The sequence below is a fragment of the Lissotriton helveticus genome, chromosome 7 (genome assembly GCF_964261635.1).
Source record: "Lissotriton helveticus chromosome 7, aLisHel1.1, whole genome shotgun sequence".
NCBI lineage: Eukaryota > Metazoa > Chordata > Amphibia > Caudata > Salamandridae > Lissotriton > Lissotriton helveticus.
The window spans coordinates 1086733899-1086754005 of record NC_136068.1 but is presented as its reverse complement, the minus strand read 5'-3'; the positions used below and the strand labels follow the sequence as shown (position 1 = coordinate 1086754005).

General features: G+C 41.9%; 1 protein-coding gene across 4 annotated transcripts in view; it reads left to right on the top strand.

The window, feature by feature from the left end:
- Nucleotides 1-620: 620 nt before the first annotated feature.
- AATK (apoptosis associated tyrosine kinase) overlaps nucleotides 621-20107 on the top strand; it is a 508162-nt gene continuing 488675 nt past the window's right edge. For 2 of the 4 annotated variants that reach the window (XM_078654151.1, XM_078654147.1), the window contains exon 1: nucleotides 785-1010. In XM_078654151.1, coding sequence (XP_078510277.1) covers nucleotides 923-1010 — 88 coding nt within the window. In that variant the 5' untranslated portion in view covers nucleotides 785-922. Of the gene's footprint in view, nucleotides 1011-20107 lie in introns of all 4 variants that reach the window. The other 2 variants (XM_078654150.1, XM_078654148.1) reach the window with 2 other exon arrangements.

Sequence of the window (20107 nt, the reverse complement as noted above, 5' to 3'; positions counted from 1 at the left end):
ACAAAGGTGAAATTACAGCAGAACTTTCAAGTCTTCCAGGCCTTGGGTGAGTACCTCATGCAGATCAGGTTTTCACTTTGCATTCTGGGTTTTTAGACCTGTTGACATATTATAAAATCCGAAGAATAAATCCCAGCATGAAAAGAAAAAATATGCACTGGACGAACTACTCACTCATGAACATAGGAAACTTGAAACATCTGGGTTATTGTGATTTCGCATGTAGTGGCTTCATATGAGAAAACTAAATACTTTTCCCGTTAATAATAAGCTTTAACGACTCCAAATGGATCACATCAGAGGTGTGCCATGCGCCCACCATTACAACCATCTAATACTGAGTTCAGTGGATGTAATATTGTATTTTTGAATTAAGTAGGAACCCAATGCAGAATAGTCCAACCAAACAGGCGGGTGACCTCCTCGCTTGGCAAAAAACACACTTCAATATGGCAGCCTCTTTCCCTGCGATATAGAGTTCTCGTCCGCTTTTAGTGTCTATAGCCCCTGGTCTGCTTCTATTCCTTTTCAGTGGTCCCGCCCTCGACTGCCGGCTAGTCCACCCTTGGTTTCCTTGGCACTGGATGCTGCCCCAGCCTTGGCAGCCTTGCAGCAGCAGTGATGCAGCTGGGGCTGCTGCAGACTCCAGTGCACTGGCTGTCACGCGAGTACTGCCTGTTCCCTGCCTCCTGGGCGCGCTGCGGGGGCTGCTGCAGCGTTTAGCACCATGGGAAGACAGCAAGGAGTACAGCACCTGCAGCAGCACGAAAAAACAATTTGTTGCCCAATTGAGGAAAGGCATGCAGACTCAGAGGATACCAGGTTTTGCTGATTATGCCATTTTTTATTGCCATATTTTTTCCGCCCAATTCCATATTTTTAAATATATTATTTCGGTCCTGCTTCTCTCTCGTGCTTTGCAATGGGACTTGCTGCAGATCTCCTTGCCTTTGCCATGTCTTCCTCCCTGTTCAACCCCAGCTTTGCCTTCAGCTCCCACTTTGATCCTGGTAAGTGTCTTGTATGTATGTGCGCGCGGCATTTCTTGGGGCATGGGGGGTACCTAAGCTCTAAGCATACGATAGGCCCTTACTTGCTGCTTGCTACCTGCGCTGATTCCTTTATATACATCTCTGTGTGCTGGGAGAGTCGCGTTTGGCTCTGCCCTGATTCCATCCCTCGTGCAATCGGCGTGTGCTCTGTAGCAGTACAGACGGTAGCGGCTGGGATTTGTGCCACTATTTTAAGGATGTGGGGAGGGCTTTTCTGGCCACTTTAGGGAGCAACACCTTCTCAGAATTCACCAGGTTACTCACTCGTTTTGCCCTGATGTGGAGTTGGCTTGGCTGGGTACCATTATTCGTCTGCCCTGGGGGTGCGGTGAGGTCGCTGATGTACATTCCCATGTGTGCTGCATTGGCGGTGACAGCGGATGAAGGGAAAGGGGAGGGTTGGGGGTGGGGTAAATTCTGCGTCTGTGGTGATTTTGGCAACGGGTGCTTGGTTTGGAGCTGGCATCTTAGAGGTGGCATGTCTCCCTGTACCCCACTCCCAGGTGTAGTCCTGGGGGGTTGGTGAAGCAGTAGATGAAGATCGGTCCTGCGTTTGCATTGGGTGGGTGCATGTATTCCCAATCCCCATTTGACAATATCTTAGTTTTATGTGATGTGCAGGGAGGGCATTCTCATAGTTTTTCTGGCGCAGGTGGTGGGCGGAGGGTGGGGGGAGTGAGGGATGCTTACTGTAACCATTTCAGACTTTTTCTAGGAGGGGGAATGCATCTTCCCTTGGTCTAATTTTGCTGACGGAGAAGCCCGGAATCAAAGGGTGTGTCCTGATTTGACTGAGGACTGTGCATTCTCCCGTACTATTTGAGAGGAATGGGGGTCGGGGAGGAGAGGGGTGTATATTCCCTCCTATTATAGCCCGACTTTGGTGTGAAGGGCGGGGTGTGCTGTCAGCGCTATTGATTATTATTGGGGGAGCTTTCTTACGGGTTGATGTTCATCCCCCTGTCTATCTAACTTGAATTTGCTGTTGACGCGAGGCTCGAGGGTCTCCGTGGCCGGTGTAATGTGCATTGTCAACTGATTTGGCAGCGGGGTGAGGCATTTTTCGGGGGTACGTCTTGATCCTACTCGTCAGTTCTCAGCTCGGACTGCTCTTTAAACCGCACGAGTTTATTAAAGGTGATGCGCATTCCTCTCTGAAGTATTTGCACCCAACGCATTCTGCAGTCCGTCTTCGTGTTCTTTCCTTAGCGGGAGGGGACATTATGCTGCGTCTTCGTCACCTCCGTTGATTTATAGGGGGGGATTGAGCCATTGACAGGCATCCCGACTTGTCATGTCCACCCCACGCGCCTGGGGATTGCCGGTGGTGTGACTAGGCGTGCCTGCAGCAAATGCAAACTGGAGGACAGCAGGGGCTGTGGGTCCTGATTATAAAGCCCAGGTGTATACAGGAAAGCAACAGAGTTTAGGAATGTGCGTCCCTCGGTGCAAGGGGACACCAGAGGCGGTGTGCACGAATGCGCAACGATACCTCCCACTATCCTCCGGGGCTTTGGGGGGTGGGAGAATGCGGGTTTGTGTGATTTGATTTTCCCCAAAGCATGCATGTACAGTAAGAGTTAGTTGTGTGTACATTCCCGCGTTATGCACGAAGAGACTGCAGAGAGTGCACACCCATGGTGAGTGCAGAGTTAAGGATTATGCAAGGGGACCTTGGAAGTTGAGGGCTGCGGACAGGCCGTGCATCGCCACGTGAAGGGAACAGCAGCTGCTGCTATGTACATGAGCTGCCCCCTCCCTCCCGGCGCAGATGTGAGCTGGGTAACAATGTGCGTGCCCGCCGAGGATGGCAGTGAACAGCGAGCTCTGTGAGCTGGAAGAAGCGCCCTCGGTGCGTGCAGGAGAGCGACAGGTGCAGGATGTGTAAGGACTGCACACTTTCAGACCACGCATATGTCCCAGTACGGAAGGAATATCACTGTACGTGCCACCGCGCATTCAGTGTTTGCAAGAGGGCCGCCATGTGCACAATTGACGCAGGTCGCCACGAATGAAAAGGCAGCTTGCATTGACTGGCTTTTGAGCAACCACAGAGACGCTGTTCACGAATTTGCAGCTGCAGAATGCATGTATGTGCTAAGTGGGGTCTGTGTTCCTCTCCTACTGTGTGCAGAACAGAACAGAATGTACGCTTCACCTGTGAATGCTGAGTGCACATCTGTACATTCTATAGTGCACTTAGGAGAACAGAGGACATGTAAATGAATTGGCAGCCCCCAGTCGACACATGCGACTGATTCTATTCACGAATGTACACCTCTTCTTGCTGCAGAAAGTGCAGGCCACCATCTTCTCGAACGTCAGGACGTCGGAAGAGGCTGTGGTCTGGAATGAGCTTTCCTAAGTGCATTCAAGCCTGTAAAAAGTGTGCAAGGATGGCTGCTCTCCTAACTCCCACAGCATAGGGAGGGTAGGAAAGTAATGAGGACCCCATCGAATGTAGGGCGAGAACCAAATGGATATGCATCCAAGCCCAGGAAGAGACCAATTTTTATATGTGCGAATGTATACCCTTAGAACATACAGAATAACCACCTCCACGGCATGCAGTAACAGTTCCGGGCTTGTGTACAGGAAGGTTTATACCACCAGGACTGCAGGGGGTCAAGAGGACCAGCGTGCAGGAATGCACACCTCCAGAACATGCAGATCCTCAGATAGGGCTGTGTGCACCAATGCATATCCCCACTGTTCACAGATGGACAGGGTGGGATGTTGGCAGAAATGTGCGCCCAGCTGTGACATTGATGCCAGCAAGTACTCGACTCTCCTTGCACCGGACACTCGGAGAAAGGCGGGAGCTGCACATATGAAGGATGCAGATCCTTCATATTATTTAAATCTCTCCACAGGCAGATTTTGATTTTTGTTGCGAGAACTCTTGCCATCAATAGATCAAAAAGAAGGCCAGAGAAGTATATGGTGAGCATGCTTGGGGTCAGCTCACCTCAGCCATTGGCTTCCATGTCTTTCTCAAGGTTTGCCTTGGCTTGGATGGGCTGACCGTCAAGACCAGAGAATTTTGAGGATGGTTACATCAGGTCATCCTTTTATTAAACTGCAGATACAAGAAGACCTATAGGTTGAAACTGAGTCCCAGTGTGTTCCCTATGACGTATTTGATTTGATTTTCTGGCATAAAACGTTTCATTGCTGATTTATGACCTTACTGCTTGCGTTTGGATACATAAGCCTATCATAAAATAAGGGCCCTGTGCTACCACTCTTTCACCCTGAGCAATCATTTGTTTTACCATGCTGTCATGATAACGTTGTTGGATTTACCGTTTTTTGTTCACAAAACAAGGACATGTATGCGCATACCCTTTCTTAAAGATGCTACAAAGTGTTGGCCATTTGTCAAAAGTATGGCATAAAATATTTATGTTTCTGAATAACTGTGCTGTGATTTGTAAGCACGATATCGAGCTCAAACATTTAATTACCAGGCAAAATTTTTATTTCCTACCATGCCTCACCAACCATACCATACCTGACTTCTCATACCTAACCTATCATACCTACCTGCCTACTATATCTACAAAACCTTACCTACCATACTTAACCTACCTATTGTACCAAACCTAACATACATAACCTGTCACACCTCACAAACCTATGGTACCGTAATGTACTGTAGCACTTACCTGCCATATCTACATACCATACGTAGCATACTGTGTGTATCATAACTAACATGCGTATCTTACCTACCCTTCCATTGGTGCCTACCGACCATTCCTACTATACTTAATCTACTTTACCCAACTTAACTAATGTACCATACCTTTCATACCATACTTACTTTCCATTCCGAACCTACCTTACCTAACTTTCCATACCAACCTGCCATATTCACTATACATACTTACCATAGCTAACCAGTGTTTTTATCTTTCTTTCATGACCACATGCTCATCATACCTATGTACCTACTTTCCATACCTGCCTATAAGGCCTACAATACTTAACTACTTTACTTAATCACAGCTTAATTACTTACCATACCTATCATACCATACATCATATGATTACCATACAAAGCTACTTATCCACCATACCGCCCTAGTAACCTACAATACTTAACCTACTTTACCTACATACCTAACTACCACACCTTACCTACTTTACCTGCTCTATCATACAAAACCTACTGTGCATACCTAACAAAACCTACCTAGCAAGCCTACATGCCATACCTATTTACTTACCATACCTACTTACCTCTCATAATTACATATCACACTTAACATACCATACTTACTTATCATAACTTCCACACCTATGTATCCATCAGACCTACAATACTTTAAATCCCATATACAGCCTACCATATGTAACCTACCATACCAACCCACTATACTTACCCTAGCCATAACTATCCTACCATTCCTTCCATGCCTAACCTATCATACCTACTAAGCATATATAACAAACCAATGTACCTACTTACTTATCAAATATATGTATTCACCATACCTACCTACAGTAACTCTCAGACACCTTAACACCTATCTGACCTACTTAACTTACTATATCTATCATACATTCTATACCTACCAACCATACATAACCAAGAATACCTAAATATGTCCAATACCTAATCTAACATACCTACCTGCTGTACTTACCATCCCTACTTGGTAACTACACTTACATACTGTACCTAATGTACCATAACTACCTGCCTTAACTACATTTCAGATTCTCCTATCATAACTACAATACCTTACTTGCTATACCGTACCTTCCTACCATAGCTTAACCTGTCTTCATCTCTGCACCTCTGCCTTGATGTGGCCGTTGTGTAAAAACTGTAAGTAATGCCCATGGGATCTTTAGTAATGGATTGAAGTATTGCAGGCGGCTCCAGAAAGCATGTGTGTCTAACTCAAGGAACCACTAGTAAACCATCTAGAGCAATGGTTCCCAAACGTTTGACTCCTGAGGACCCCCATTGAGTCACCACTGGAAGCCAGGGACCCCCAAGTAATTTGTATGAGTTAAATTTCAAACATTAAAACAGAATTCGAAACAAATACACACGTGTGCACACAAAACAAATACTCAAAGTACTAAGGATTTTGGGGCCAGATGGACGACCATTTCATTTAGCGCCTCGCAATTGGCGACACATTGCGAGAGGCAAATTGCGAGTCGCTAAATGAAATATACAACAGTGTGTTTAACACTGTTTGGGATTCCCAATTGGGTCGCAAATTGCGAGGTTCATTAATATTAATGAGCCTCTTGCAATTTGCGAGACCATTGGGAATGCCAGCCCTCCCAGCGATGGTGGCCTGCTGGGCTCTGCAGGCCACCATGTCTCGGACTGCTTTTAAATAAAGCAGTTTAAAAAAAAAATTCAACCTTTTACCATGCATTTAAAAAAAAAAAAAATTAAACGTTTTCGTTTCATTTTCTAAGGGCAGGCAGAGGTCCCTGGGACCACTGCCTGCCCTTAAAAAATAATTTTGTATGCATTTGCAAAGGGGAATGGGTCCCCTGAGGACCCCTTACCATCTACTTGAAGTAGAGGGTAATTGTGACTGTTTTGCGACCGCAAAACATTTGTATATGGTTTTGAGACTCGCTATTTGGAAGGGAATGCCCCTTCCAAATAGCAAGTTGCAAAACCTATTTAGAGAGTCGCAAACAAATTGCGACTCGCTAAATAGGCTATGTACATGGCCCAATAAGTTTTTGCATGCGCAAACGGGTTCGCGAACCCGTTCGCGCATATAAAAGCAGATCGTACATCTGGCCCGTAGTATTTTATATTGAAGTAATAGCCCCTCTGTCACATGTATTTCATTTGTTTTACAGCATCTCTCATACCATTGTAGGATGTCAGAGCACTTTACATCACACACATATAGAGACATTGAATCGTACATGTAAATCAGTGTGTATATAAAATGTTTAAAGAGTGCTTGCTCTGGAAAAGCACAAACTCAGGATTCAGAACATAACACAGTGGCTAGCATTGACTTTAACATTAAAAATGTATTTCCACCCAAATATATCTTTTTAGCAGCATCAGGATAATGAATAACTGGGACAACATATAAGTTACTAACTGGCACCATGCAGTTTGCAAGCAGCTCTTTGATGACAGTTTATAGGTCCCTCTGCTAGATTACGATTGTCACTTATGAAGTGCACAGTAACAAAAGAAACTCTGTGACAAAAGCAGTGACCACGAACCTAGGCACATACAATACTGCTTTTTAAGATGCATGTTACACGTTCTTTGCAGTAGGAACATTAACCCTCTGTGCTACATTAGTTAAATCAAAGCTGCCACTGAACAAAGCTCTCCTGCTCTCCAGCAGGTACATTAATCACTGGCATTCTCTTGACACTTTTATTGTTGCTGGAAAGCTGCTAATTATACTAGAAACGTTTCTGTGGTTTTAAAACAGTTGCCTACGGACCCCCTGGGAATGTGTCACGGACACCTGGGGGTCCGCGGACCACAGTTTGGGAAACCCTGATCTAGAGTACTGCAACCAGCATTGGGAAAGTGCTGATTTCAGCTTTTGAAAGGTATACAAATGTTAAGGCAATTGCTTTTTTAAAAGCAGCAGGCAAAAATAAAATAAAGTAACAAGCATATAATATGCAAAAGATAAATGAATGGTGTCCTTCTTCCATCAATTCATAGGCTACGCGTTCATTCAATATAAAACATATTGGATGGAAGAATTGATGGTGTCATCATCCATCCTAAAGCCCCATATTTGTGTTATATAAAACAAAATAAATGGACTAATGAATGGTGACATTTATTCTGACCATCCAACAAGTCCTAAATAATTAAAATGCACGATCATAAGCACTTACTTAAAAATAGCTATTCCCACAAGTTCCTTTTGGATTATAATCTTTGTGTCCTCCTCAACCCGGCCATTCGTTTGTAATTCACAGTGGCAAATTCCAGTAAGCTCCAAATGGTATCTTCACGTAAGAATGAATAGAGCACAGAAATAAAAGTCACTTTTATCATAAAAACTCAAGTTATTCTACATAAAAGACCATTCATTTGAAATATCCAGAATCTGAACTTGAGAAAAACTCAAGAATTTCAGAATTAGCACAACTAAAGCTTTATGTACACACTAATCCAACTATAGCCCATATTTAGGACAACATCACACCTCTAAACATTTTGAACTCTATTCTTGAAAACGTTATTCTGGGTTTTATCCTCGAACTGACCCAAAAGAACGGGACCCTCGTGGATGCCACACTTTGTGTTTAAAATTCCAAATTCTTTTTTATAAGGGTTATAAGTAAAACCTACTTAGGAAAGCCAGTGGATTTCCTCGCATACCTATTTACCGAACTTTATAAATATTTAAGGTTTGCCAATCCCCATAGCTCAACTCTACATAAAACGCTACATTATTTCTTCGTTTGATATACATTCGGTGGAGTTGAAAGTGGACCTACACCCATTTTTATGTAACACATAGTCATAATATGCCAGGAGTTTGCCAAAATCAGTTTGCCTATATTCTCCCTGGCACAACAATTCCAATTAATATTGAATCTGAGCCCTAAATAATTGAACTCAGAAACAATTGCCCTCAAGTTTAAACATTTTTGTTGGTGTATATATGTTTTACAACAGGGTTCTCCAACGAGTAGCTCATGAGCCACTGGTAGCTCTCCAGGTACCCAGAGTAGCTCTCCTGTATGTGTCCCAGCTTAATAAATTAGAAACCTTTGTTTAGTTGAATTTATATGTGTACCAAAATTTAAAAGTGTGTATTCGAGATGAAAATATGTGTATTTTTAGAACTCATGAGCTGATGTTTGGGAGCCTTATTACTAGTATTAACTTGGTTCCAGGGCATTGCAGCTATGGCTGTTAACTATTACCTGTGTACTGACATTCCACATTAACAAACCATTGTTTACATTATTGCTGGGACCGCTCTTTCAAGCACCGATGTGATTACTGCTGGTAATCTTGAATAAAGTGGCCCCTAATGTAAGCTTGTCTGATGTGGTCAGTATTAGAAACTCTATAATATTAATAGCTCGGGATAATTTTAATTGAACACGAGTAGTTCTTACTGCAGAAGAGGTTTGAGACTCCTGTTTTACAACTACCAGCATCTTTACTTTGCTGAGTTCTTTCATGGTAATACTCAAAGCTATTTACGAGATTATGGATAACATTGTCTTTGCAGGAAATGGGGATTGAATTGTGACTGTAATGTAAACATAATATTAACATCCTGATTTAAGGCGGGACATCCATGGAAACATCCAATAGTAAGGCAAACAGGTAATTTATTAAGACATTAAAAAAACTGTGCTAAAATACATCCCTGTCTAACTCCCAAGTTATAGCAAAACTCTTGGAGTGTTTCCCAAAGCCTACAACTGGACTGTTGCGAAATTATAATAAAATGTCCTTAAAACAAGTACTTTTAAGCTTCTCAAAGCATGGATCGATCCTTGTTATCAAAGGTCACCTTGAGAGTGCTAGAAAGAACCTAAAGTTTTTTAGCAAAATATATTTTATTTTAGGCAAGTCCCACCGCAGACACTGCTCTGCTGACCCCATGTCTAGCCTGCTTGAGTATTTGCGATTCCCACTGTAGATTTAAAAAAGGCTACATGCCTATCTTATAACATTTTCACACAAAAGGTTCCTTATGTTATCTAAAAGATATATACATTTTTGTGCACATTTTTGTTTCCTTTTTTAAGTATAGCTACAATTAATTATTTTTGCCATGCTTGAGGAGCACAGTAACTGTTAAAGATATAATTATCTCAATAAAAACGTCGCAGGAACTATTCACAGACAACTGGTGGGGTTTCAAAAATGAAGTCAATGATTCCACCCATACCACGGTGCCAATATAGTCTAGAGGAATGGGTAAAACAAACAGACACAATGACATGACCTGCTGGTACCCTCTGATCACCAAGGATCCTAGTTGGGATGATTCTCCAAAAATCTGTAATTTTCCATCACTTAAGTGCTTTTACAGTAAATCTTATTGTTCCTTACTGTAAATAATTTTCCTTAAGTCGGCACATATATTTCATATGTTTATGGGATCAACCAGGATGCCCCAGTGAAAGCGTCAGTTTTAGCCACGATCAGCAATTCTGTTTTGTCAACTCTACATTCATATCATACCTCACATTTCTATGTTTTCTTGTTATCTTTCTAGTGAGTTGAGAACGCTTCTTGCCCACTTTGTTTAAGAGCAAATCAAGTTCTACCATATATTGGATTGAATAGGGTTTTCTAATTCCTCTAAATGTATGTAAACATTTTCTCATAATAAGGAAATACTGAAGTGCACCTTTGCTCTTGTCTCAGTGTATCTATCACTTGTCTGTTATTTAGGACCATTCTGCCCATATGTTGAACCGGGATAAACTGAACCAAAATATTGTAATCATGGTTGGGTAGCATGGTAACTTTCTAGCCTATCTATTACTTGCAAGGCAAATGGATGCCCTAAAATGTCCATTTCATCAATATGTAATTAATCTGGGAACACAGTACTTCAGAGCAGATCATTAGCTCTGATGGAACTTAAGGAACATACTTTCCATTTAGTTTTCTAAAGCAAACTTTCAGACTCATTGATGCCAATCGTCTGCAACGTTGTTGTTTCATGTTTTTTAGAAGTGGCTAAGAAACATCCTACTCAAATTCACTTCCCAACTCTTCCTGGGGCAGAGCACATGCATGTGTGGTGGAGAATTAAAATCTACTATGGCTGCCTGGTAACAAGTGCTTTTTCTTTTCAACATGCACCTTTTCAAATAAAGTGGGAGAACCCTTCTTGAATAATGAAATATATTTTCAGTACTAAACGCAGTGACCCGATGAGATGCTAAATTAACAATTTCCATTACTTAAATTTCGGGGGCACGATTATTCCATCAATTGGAGGAGGAGCTTTCTAAGATGTTTCTAAGGGGCATCTGCATACCACCCCCAAACCTTCAAAAGCTCTCTCGCAGGCCAAAATAAACATTATTGAGAATCCTTGCGGATGTGGTGATGCCAACCCCTACGTTTCCTGAAGGCAAATTACATCATAATCCGAAATAAATTAAATCCAAACAACTATGTTCCAAGTTAGAACTGTAGGTTATTTATATTCCTGCTCTTTCTTTGAATCATCCTATGAATAATCAGATCTGAATGGTTCCATTATCTATTGATGTTCTCCTAATGCCGCATGTTCATTCTATTTAAAAACAAACTAGATGGATGGTTGGCTTGTCTCGTTATCCACCCATACCAAGGCCGCATGTGTATTGTATAAAACAAAATGTATATTTTGAAATTAAGTGTCCATGGAATCACATGCAGGGATGAAAACAAACCATTTTGTGTAAATTCCTGTCTGTCCGAGAATCACAAATATATTTAAACTCTTTACAAGAGCCTACATGTGTTCATTTAATGGTGTTGCTTGCTTTATACTTTCATTCAGAGGTTCAATCTTCAAAGCCCATCCAAACTTCCAGAGGATTCCATTAGGGCTGCGCGAATTAAAAAAACAGCTGAATTATCCCACCCTATATACTAAACAACCAGTTTACACTCACCTGGGTGCTCTTTTGGATTAAAATCCCCAAAATTAGTTTTCAGCATACCCAACATTAGTGGTGTACTGATAAGTTGATATCAGAGTTGTATACTTGAAACCACCAGAATGCGGCTGTAGCTTATTAAATAAAGTGAATACATACCCACACAAGAAACTTTAACTACTCTGGATATCCCCACATAATGTTTGCAAACCTTAAAAGCCTTGAAATATATCAGCTTAAGGGAGAGATAGAAGTTTACAGGTGTGGGAGAGGACAGGCGAGATGGGATGGGGAAACACACATACAGGGGTTGGCAAGAGGGTCTGGGGCAAGTTGCGGGACAGTGGATCTGGGGGAAATAGACAGGCCACAGAGGGTGGGTGGGAGGGCTGGGGGAAACAGACGGGCAACAGAGGGTGGGTTGGAGGGTCTGGGGACAAGCACACGGACAAAGGAGGTTGGTCAGGAGTGGCAAGAACACAAACAGCTGATGGAATGGTTGAGAGTAGCCACAGAGACAATGGAGAGTGGACAGGAAGGTTAGAGGAAACCATAAGAACAATATAGGGGTGGGTGAGAGGGGCTGGGGGCAGGCAGACAGACAATGCAGGGTGAACAGGAGGGGCACCGGTGGACAAGAAGACAGACAACAGAAGATGGATGGGTGGGAGGGGCTGGAGACAAGCACAGATAGACAATGCCGAGTGTCACACCAAGATGGCCGATGACTCGGGCTCTGTAAGGAGCTCTTAGGGCCTTAGAGCACTGTCACTGAAACTCCTAAACCTACCTCAGACATTCATCTCCAGAAGCAAGGAGAAGAAGGGAGAAACCTCTACTACAAGACACTGATAGGGAATAACTTGAGAAATTGAGTTCCCACAGGTAAAATGAACTAGACTGCGACTGCCCCCAGCCCTGGATGTGTGGCAACTGAACCGAGACCGCCCGTGACAAGGACCCACTGGAGAGCAGATTGTTGAGTAGAAACGCCACGAAAGTTCTAGGGGTGAGTATTTCTTTACTAAGTTTAAAACAAGAGGCAGGGCCAACACGTCCGACCTCCATGACATCTGCGATCAGCTGATATTCCTTGGAATGCGTGCTCCCTTCATTACGCTATTAACATTCCATTGCTCACAATAAAAGGAATTCAAAGAATAAACACAACGAATCTCCCTTCTTAGAAAAATTAAAATCACAGTCAACTCTGAGAATGAAATCTGTTTACATAAAGCAAACCTCTATACAACAAAAAAAACAAAAAAGTGTAATTAAACATATGAAGTTCTAACAGAGCAAAAATATACTGTATGAAATACTAAAACACAAAATTTAGATTCTAACACCTGTCAAATTAAATAATCTTGTACGTATGTACGCCGTTTTATTTCTCTCCCATACTTCCCATTGGACTCAAATCCATGTTCCACATTATTACTACAAAAATCCTGAAACACATTCTCACTTATAGCTCCACTCTCATTTTCACTTTCCTCACCTTTCAGATTGATATCTTAGTTATTGACTGCCTTTGTTTGTCCACCACTACACTCAGCTCCACTATCATCCATCCACAACTCAACAATCCAATTATACTCATCCTTGTCAGTCATTTCTTCTCCTTTTCCTTTCCTGCCTTCCACAAAACGATCCATGTGCCATGCTCTTCCATCGGTTAACTTAGCTAACTTTCTTCTTTCCTGACCCTAAAAGGTAACTTCACTCTCACAGTATTTCCTTCCTTAATCTGACATTCCTTTGCTCTTCTTCTTTTATCTCGATACCCCTTGCAGACATCTTGGGACTCCGCATTTGCACAGTTCACAAATTCAACCTCTGGCCATTTTGAAAAGTTGTCCATAGCTACCAAAACAAACCACGTTCTACCATCATCTCCACACACCGGGCCCATAATGTTAACTCCAACAGTTTCCGTTGCCATGTCAGGACAAGGCATAGGACATAGATGCGGCTTCAACAACACTTGCAACTTTACTGCCCCCTCATTCCTTTCATACTGTCTAACAATCCATTCCACTTCCACATCAATACTTGGCCACCAACTACACCCTTTAACTTTCTTCTTACTTTTCACTATTCCAAATTGTGTCTCATGCAGGGGTGTGGAATTTAATAAAATATCTACGTGTCCATGGGGCAGGTTGCTTCATAAATCTACTTGTCCTGTAACAAAATCTATTGCCCCTTTGTTGCCATGTAGTGCAGCGACAAATTATGGCAGCAATCTCATTGTATAAGAACTCTGATATAGCCTCTCTGATAATGCCAGGGCTCATACCATAGTAGTGTTTGAATACTTACAATCCCCTTGCGTTGCCACGTTTCTGCAGATCTACACACTGGGGCTGAAAGTAGTGGTAAGCAATAGTTCCAGGTTAGAAAGCTATTTTGAGTATGTGCAAACCTACTAACTTACATGTTTGAAGGGTTTTCAACAACTTTTCTCTAATCTTTTCCCATACTGAGAAAGTTGGAGATTTACCCCTGACAATGGCAGACGTATACCTTCTTCCGGAGTTGGGGAAAAAATGGTTGGAGGTAAAGTGAACTTGCAAACACTCAGATTTTCGCATGAGCAAATCTACACATGCATATTTGCTCATGCAAAAATACAGTTCGCACTTAATGCAAGGACATATACCATGGGTGCACTTTTGAGGCTTTCTTTAATAGTTGGGCCCCTAATGTGGTCTGGTGTGGGCCGTGACCTTTTGTGTTTATTAAAATGCTGTTGCTCTCTTTGTATCGGCTGGGTTCACTGTGAATGACAGCATTCTGTTCTTTCACAAGGAGCATATCTGCACAGAAAGTTGTTTTGTTCAGTGCCAGTAACTACTGTGGCAGTGTGTGCTTTTTGAGACCAAAAAACAATTTTTACTTTTGCCAATGTTTGTTATAATGGTGAGGGTCCAGCAGCTCCCACACCAATAAGGTTTTACAAAAACCATGCCAAAGTATGTCACACATTGACAAAACTAAAAAGCTGACCACTAATTTCAGACCTGCTGGCTTTGTCAATGCTTGTTTATTTTTGTTTCCCATAATCTTATTGAAACTGGTTACACTGATTTTCCATTATGAATATTTTTGGGAAACACTATCATGCATCAACACATGTTACTAAATGACGCTGCAAAGAATTGGCACCTGGAATTTTACAGTAATTTAGCAAAAAAAAAATCCTGCTTTCATATTTTTATGAAAATTTTATTTTGAAAGCAAAGAATCATCAATCTTGCTTTCAAAATTCTGCAAATATTTGCATCAAATAAGAGAGCATTCTGAGAGCATTATACATAGCCTCATATTGCTAAACTTTGAAAACATTTGTACACATTGTTATACTGGAACCACTGTCAATAGTGCAGTTGGAGCTTACAACATTTACTTAGAGCGCTCACCCTAATAATAAAGTCTTTCAATTAATGAACCATGAATACAAGTTTGAACAGCATTAACATATGAACAAAATATTACCTCAACTGCAGACAGTGCTTTTCCCTGTTCAATAATGTGGTACTGCAAACTGGCAGACAAAGAGTTTGTGCTGCAGGGGGGTTGGGCTTACTTGTCCCAAGGACAAAATACACATGAAAACTTGTTGCCCTTGACCCCAAACAATATGTCTTGGGCGTCAGGCTATAGGAATTCTATGTCCCTGCTCATGGCACAACTTAATAAGGGAACTCCTCATGCTTTTAGGCAGAACAATCACTCTTCATTCACAGACTTTTTATCTGGCCAACTTTCCATCGCAAACCTCTTGACTTCCTCCAAAGCCACATCTTCCTCCAATTTTCTTTAGTAATAGCATTCATTTTTTCATCCTAGGCCCATACAACACTCACATCATCCTCATTCCCCTTTGACATTTTTTTGAAGGGTAATGGTAACCTGCTCTAACAATCGACTTCTTTGTACTTGTTATCAGGAAGATAATGCAATTTGAACCAATAATCTCAGACATTCTTGCAATTCTTGGAGTAGCATTGAGAAAACCTTCAGGAGTCCAAACGTTCAATAGAGAACTGTGGTCATGCTTTATTTCAACATCATGTAAAGAAACAATGTTCCAACAGGTATCACTTCAAAAGACAGTTATACATGCATGCAAACTGCATTACATGGGCAAGAAACAAGGAGACTCAATTTGATTGTTTTAAGGCTGTTAATCGCCAAAGTTACATCAAACGGAATTGCACAGGGGTATACAGTTAAGGCAGCACTGTATAGAAGGAATCTTATGACAACCCGAAGGCACTCGGTGTGTAGTGATATATACAAGTGAATAAAGGTGACGACGCAAGTGAACAAAGTTAACAGCGTGAACGGCGCGAAGTGAACAATGATGAGAATATATACAACAGGTAATAATTTTCAGCATTTGCATTCATTATTTATCATTTCCATTTATATATGAGCCAAGCAGAAGAGTTGCGCCAAACAATTGCGCTGTGGTGTCGATGACGTTTCGACCCTTGTTACTTGGGGTCGTCTTCAGGACAGGGTTATCAATTCAGTGGTGTGCTGGGGGGGCATCATCCAGGTGCAGGCCTGGTGGACGGGCCGGAAGCACGGCGTGTCCTGTAGGTGAAAGTTGGGGTACCGAGTTCGGATCCGCTAGTGCCGGTCCGAAGGAATGGGCGAGTGTGGCACCTTCACAGGGTGTCCTGTCCGGTCGGAGCAGTGCCTGACTGAATCCTGGCGGCTGGCTGTGGGCTGAATCACGGGTCCGGGACACGGCAGGCGAGCACCTCAGCGCGGGGCAACGGCGCTGAGGTGCTCGCCTGCCCCCCCCCCCCAGCACACCACTGAATTGACAACCCTGTCCTGAAGATGACCCCCAAGTAACGAGGGTCGAAACGTCGTCGACACCACAGCGCAAATGTTTGGCGCAACTCTTCTGCTTGGCTCATATATAAATGGAAATGATAAATAATGAAGGCAAATGCTGAAAATTGTTACCTGTTGTATATATTCTCATCATTGTTCACTTCGCGCCGTTCACTCTGTTCACTTTGTTCACTTGCGTCGTCACCTTTATTCACTTGTATATATCACTACAAACCGAGTGCCTTCGGGTTGTCATAAGATTCCTTCTATACAGTGCTGCCTTAACTGTATACCCCTGTGCAATTCCGTTTGATGTAACTTTGGCGATTAACAGCCTTAAAACAATCCAATTGAGTCTCCTTGTTTCTTGTTTATGTAATGCAGTTTGCATGCATGTATAACTGTCTTTTGAAGTGATACCTGTTGGAACATTGTTTCTTTACATGCATACACTACCCAGTTCCGACATGGTCTATGGGTCCCACTCCTGTTTTTGTTTCCACCTTATTTCAACCTCAAACACCCATACAACGTTCTTAAAATGATCTAATCCTGACACAATTGCAAAAGTTTCTTTCTCAATCACAGAATATCGTTCTGCAGACGATGGTGTGCTCTAGAAGCAAATGCTACAGTAAACTCATTACCTTTGAAGTCTTTCTGACTAAGCATTGTTCCAGTACCTGTGTTACTAGCATCTCTAGTCAATTCAATTCACTCAACTTTATTTGATCTAAATAATTAGACCAAAAAAGCTCGTCAAAAAAGTACATATACAAAAATGCAATAAAAGTCCCACATCATTTAGAACAATAATCGTCTGTTACATCATTTAACTCGCCCACCGGAATTTTTTACATACAATCAGAAAATATACAGGAGTGTAAAAACCTAAAATCTGGGTCCGTCATACATTCCTTTCCTTTTCTATTCACTTGCATTGATTCATGTTAGTAAGATTATAAAACCAAATCCCTATTTTTGATATTTATCGTACAAAAGGTGAGTTAACTAAAGGACGCATGTCATTTAATCACTTGTCCGTTGTCATACAAAGTTATTTGTGTCGTATATCAAGAGGTTCTTCCTGGCAAAAAAACACTCCATAAAAAACTCGACATTCTCACACATATATCAGTGGTGGGCAATGTCTGTAAAAAAACATACGCCAGACGACATTGAGTAAACGATAACGGCTTCAGAAGACTTCAAATATAGCGTTTCCTCCATATATTATAAAATTTGCAAAAGAGTATAACATGCATTGTACTCTGAGTCGTGGTGTTGTCACAAGGGTATTTACATAGATTTGAAGTCCAATCATTAGGTTCCGGGAAGCTAACCATCTGGTGAAAAATATCCATTCTGGAACGAGTCAGGATGAGTCTTTGCCCATGATTCAGTACAACTATCAGGTAATGCTGCATATCCTAACTAGTTAAAATAAGCTGAACAGTGGACTTTAGTAATTCGGCTGACAACCTTATGTTCTCTAAGTGCATTAAGTAATCAGTTTTTAGATCTTTCCTACTAATTTCTGCTAGAGATTCAGGGTTGTAAAAATAGTTTGGGTGCCCCACGTCCCGGCAGAAACGTTGTATGCCATGGCTGACATTCATACATGTGTACAGAGTTGATTTTAGACAATCCCCTATAATAGAGCGGTTTAGGGCAGTATGTTCAGATGTCCAGACTTTGTGCCAAAATAAAATGGTTTGAATCTTAAGTGAATCAGTAAGAAACGGTGCTCCCAGCTCAGCATGGCACATGAGCGTAGGAGCCCTTTTAGGTTTGGCAAGCAACTACCTCAGAAACTCATTTTCCACGAGTTGAAGCACTGTACAGTTTGCATGTCCCCATATACCCAACCATATAGTGCTTTTCTAATTCATCTAGCCTTATTAATAGTGAGCATCTCTCGAGGGGGAGTTGTAACTAACCCGGTGGCAAATTTTCATAGGGCTATACAGGCGCTTCTAAAAAGTAATGCCCTGGTCATAATGGCACGGTTCCATGTGCCTTGTTTATCAAATAAAATTCCCAGATGCGTAAAAGTTTTGGTAAAGTCTATAATGGTAGCCAGGATTTTAATGGCATGATAGATACTGGTTTTCCTGCCACATTTCAATATAACTGTTTTGGTTTGGTTCACTTGCAGATCAAGATCCAACATATAGCTAACAAAATCATTAAGTACAGACTGCATCACAAGGGGTGTATGGGCCAGTAGAACAGCGTCATCAGAGTAAAGGAGGGCAGGCACGGCAAGATGATCCAGCTGAGCGAGATCTTTAGCATGTAAGGTCATAGCAGTGCCTACTTTGTTTATATAAAGCGAAAAGAGAAAAGGTTCTAGAACGCAAACCTGTCTCACCTCTCTCTCTACTTCGAAAGGCTGTGTACATTCACCCCTGGTTCCATATCTAACCTTGCATTTGTACCAGAGTACAAATCCCTCAAAAAGGTGATGATCGAAGACTCCACTCCCATATCGGTCTTAATTGCCCATAGCTTAAAGTGATTAACCCAATTGAAAGTGGAAGACAGACAAATCAGATGTATAAGTTCTGTCCCTTAATCTTGGTATATTTTCCCAGTAACATACTCAAGTTAAGGCCCTGTTCTATAGACTCCACCCCGTTGCGAAACCCATATTGGAGGTCAGACAGAATTCCCTTAGATTCAGCCCACTCTTGAAGCCTATTTAAAATTATTCGACCAGCTATCTTCGCTAAGGAGTCAAGCAATGAGATCGGCCTATAGCAGGCAGGGTTATGTTGGTCTCCTTTTTTATAGATCAGAACTATTATTGATTCTGCCCAAGTAGGGAAAAAGCCTGAATGCCAACAAGCCCTTAAAACAGTTAAAATTAGTCTCCACAAAGCAATATTGGCTTAATACAAGTCCACTGGTATAGCATCGGGGCCAGGTGCCTCACCCACTATAGTCAAGAAACAATCCAGTTTGCGGTCAAAACGTGTACATTTTGTGCCATACAAATGTTTTTCTTTATACATTCAAAATCATTTGTAATTCACTTGGCCGATTAAATTTCACTCTGTTTTGTAACAGTTGACTCAAATGGTAAGTTTTTTCGGAGAAGTTTTGAACAAACTTCGTGTAAAACTCTGCTGATCCTAGAAGTTCTTTTAGCTCATCTTTATTAGTGGGAGCATCCCTGACAGCACTCAAAACCTCTTCTTTCGGTCTTATCCCATCAGCTGTAACCTCATTACCCAGCTCGTTTAAAGTTTTTGCTTTAAATTTGCATTTTGAAAACTCTGCTGTTAACCCATTTTCTTGCAAGATCTGTAACACTTTATTCAACTTGACGTCATGAAGTTCCTTACTTTCGCCAATGACTAAGATTTTATCTTGGAAAATATGACACCTGTACTATCCTTGAATAATCAGTACATACATTTGCGAAGAATGGCTGCCTCCAAACCCAGCCCGAATGGCATACGCACATAACAAAAGCATCCTAACGGTGCCATAAAGGCTGTTAAATTGTTATTCTCTTCCATGCTGTTTGGGTCTAAAATTATGTCCAATGCTATTTGATTGATCCCCCCTAGTATGGATGGACCCTC